Source organism: Etheostoma spectabile, chromosome 7 (assembly GCF_008692095.1).
Source record: "Etheostoma spectabile isolate EspeVRDwgs_2016 chromosome 7, UIUC_Espe_1.0, whole genome shotgun sequence".
NCBI lineage: Eukaryota > Metazoa > Chordata > Actinopteri > Perciformes > Percidae > Etheostoma > Etheostoma spectabile.
This window is the reverse complement of record NC_045739.1, coordinates 10247203-10250334: the sequence shown is the minus strand read 5'-3', so window position 1 is coordinate 10250334 and position 3132 is coordinate 10247203. Positions and strand designations below refer to the sequence as shown.

General features: G+C 38.2%; 1 protein-coding gene across 1 annotated transcript in view; it reads left to right on the top strand.

Moving 5' to 3' along the window:
* The window catches only part of acvrl1 (activin A receptor like type 1), an 11790-nt gene extending 10092 nt beyond the window's left edge, over positions 1 to 1698 (top strand). The window contains exon 10 of the mRNA XM_032521292.1: positions 627 to 1698. Coding sequence (XP_032377183.1) covers positions 627 to 773 — 147 coding nt within the window. The 3' untranslated portion in view covers positions 774 to 1698. The remainder of the gene's footprint in view (positions 1 to 626) is intronic.
* The last annotated feature ends 1434 nt before the right edge of the window (positions 1699 to 3132 follow it).

The window sequence follows — 3132 nt, the reverse complement described above, 5'->3', positions numbered from 1 at the left end:
CACACACACACACACACACACAAACACACACACACACACACACACACAAACACAGCGCAGTGCAATTGCTATTATATTTTCTAAGACTACAACATTCTCGGCACAGGTTTCTCACCATTTCCAACCTTTAGCACAAACATATTTTCAAATTTACACAGTTATGTCAGATAAACAGGCATGCAAGCAAACACATAACAATACAAACTTGATGATGTACAACTCACATACTCTATAGCAGCGGTTCTTAAACGTTTTCACATCAAGGACCCCTAAACTGACACAAATTTGACCACGGACCCCCATCTGATGAGACTTTGTCCCAGGGTCCCCTACCTGACAGAATTTTTGCTTTTAGATGTGTTTTTTGTACAGAAAGTGAATGAAACCCATGAGCAAAATAGTCACAATCTGGCATTGTGTTACTTATGGAGGAAATTATTGTGAAAATAAATGATTCCCCTTTTTGATGGAACTTTAAAAAAGGGGATCTCCTTCAAGGACACTGGCGATCCCCGGATCCCACTTTGAGAACCACTGCTCTATAGGAGACATAATAATGGTGACACAAATATTTCATTCTACTGCGATGGCCAGGTGGTAATTTCCATTTGTCTCTGTATGTCAAGATTCTGTCGGCCATTGCGAAGATCATGAAGGAGTGTTGGTACCAGAGCCCACCAGCCCGCCTCACAGCCCTGCGAGTGAGGAAAACACTCTCCAAACTGGACCATGACAGTGACTTCAGCATTGAGAAACTCAAGCAGGACATCTAGACCAGAGCAACAGGATGAAATGGGGACAAACAATTGAAAACGCCAGAAGGGATTATGCACCACATTCCAACAGCACAAGGTGCAAATCATTAGCATATTTTGAGCTCATGGCTCACATAGTCACTATTATTATTCTATTAAAACCATATGACTTGGAGCAGTGGTGTCTAGAAGACGTAGCCTAATTTTTATCTGCCGTATTTCTGGTTCCCAACCGAAAGGCCCCAAAAAGAAAACTATGAAGATCAAGTTATATTTCTTTATGTTCAGCTGATTAAATAAATTTGCAAAGCAGAATAAATAAAACCAAAGAATGTTAGCCTGTTCTACACACACAGGGTTTTATTCATAATAGTCTGAATCGTCATGACAGAAAGGAAAATCTGGCATTGCACAATTACTCAGCATCTTATCGAGAAGAGGAGGAGGATGGAATTCTGGACTTTCTCTCATATACAGGAAAATTTCACAAATGGGTTTTTCCAAAAATTACCAAAGAAAACTCTTTGGTGTTTTTTTTTTACTATGAATACAGGAAATATGTAAGTAATAACATGTTCATACCAAAGCACATTACCTGTTGTGTAAGCATATTTAACTTATATAAAATGAGCCTTCATTATCTGCACATAGACACATTGAGGTATTTAGTTGTACATATTTTAACAACATTGAAACTGTTGTCATATATCACCATTGGATTTATTGTAAATATATTTTGTATAGGGGTATTTTTTTCAATTATTCAACAATGAGACACATTTTATATTAAAAAAAAAAATATGACACAACATTTTTTAAGTATTGTCTTACATTTCTGTAGGCCAATAATGTACCATCACCATTACTATGGTCAGTAAAGGAATTCACAAACAGACATGTAATATTTTATATGTTGAATAAAGGATTGTATTTTTGAACAGTTTGCACTCCACTTCTTTTTGCAAGTCTCTCATTGACCAGTAGAGGTCATCAGATAACAGACAAACTGATCCATGTTGATTCCAGTAATGCAGCATTCCTCGGAAAATTAAGGAGTTATCAGTTTTGCGATTGGGTTATCAATTTCTTAAAATTATTAAACAGAAGTTTAGAGACCAATATTCCATCACAACATTGAACTATAACTAACAGTTGGCAATCAATGTCAAGGGAAGGTAGGGGATTTAATATTTGCCCACGTGTCACTTGCATGAAATGTAAGATAACATGTTCCCATTTTCTGTCAGTCAGACTGACATCACGTAGTGAGATGCTAAACTAGAAAATATAAATAGATTTATGTAAGATAAGCATGACTGAATAGGGACTTAATGGGACATGAAAAAAACATAAAAAGGTGTATATTGTTTATTTCACTGCATTAGTCTTAGTAAGTTGTAATGTGATATTCTGTAAAAAGTAAAAATACTAACAACTTTTCATTTTGTCATTTTACTGTAAAATAAAAATGCAAACATCAGGATTTCCTACCTAAAAACTATTTAGAAAGGACAGAAATATCTGTTCTCAAAATCCAAACTACTTGTTACTTACTGTGTGTGTGTGTGTGTTTGTGTGTGTGTGCGTGTGTGCGTGTGCATGTGCATGTGCATGTGAGTGCATGCATGTGTTTTCTGTCTGCCTGTTTGTTGAACAAACTCCAGAGAGATAATACTCCCTCAAAGCCCCAGTCTGTCTGGCCAGTCAGATGAAGCGCTGGTTATTTTTAACACCACATGGGGGTTGTTCATGTATCAGAGAGGCCAAACTCCCTCTCTGAGTGCAGAAGCCCATCTCACTTCTCCCTCTGCGTATTCTTTTTCACAGTGGGATCATTCCAACTGGCTCTTTAGAGACAGAGGGATTTGTTCAGCAGACAGCATAAACTGAAGAAATGTGGAGATAAATTGGACAGGGATGATAATGGACAGATATAAAGCCACAGAGGACACTATGCAGACACAATTAGGCTTGAGGATAGATCAGTGAGAGTGCTAGCAAGAGGACAGGTGATAAAAGCAGGCACAGATAAAGTCCCAAATGTACCTGGTTACAGCCTGCTTCACCTTTTCTTGAGCTACAATCTCAAGCAGTGGCAGCTGGTTGTGTAAGAAGGGCACAGACAGGTTGGGTCTCTAAACTGAGAGAAAACCCTGGACGGATGTGGACCAAAAGAGCTTTTGCGATCTTTAGGTCCAGGATTATTTTACAAGTTCTCACTACAAACTGCAAGCGGCTGTAACTTTATCAAAATCTGATACAGCATCTGATATGTGAGCTAGCTTCCTATTGCCCCACCTGAACATTTAATCTGTGTATCATTGTGGGACTCTGTGTGTGTGTGTGTGTGTGTGTGTGTGTGTGTGTGTGTGTGTGT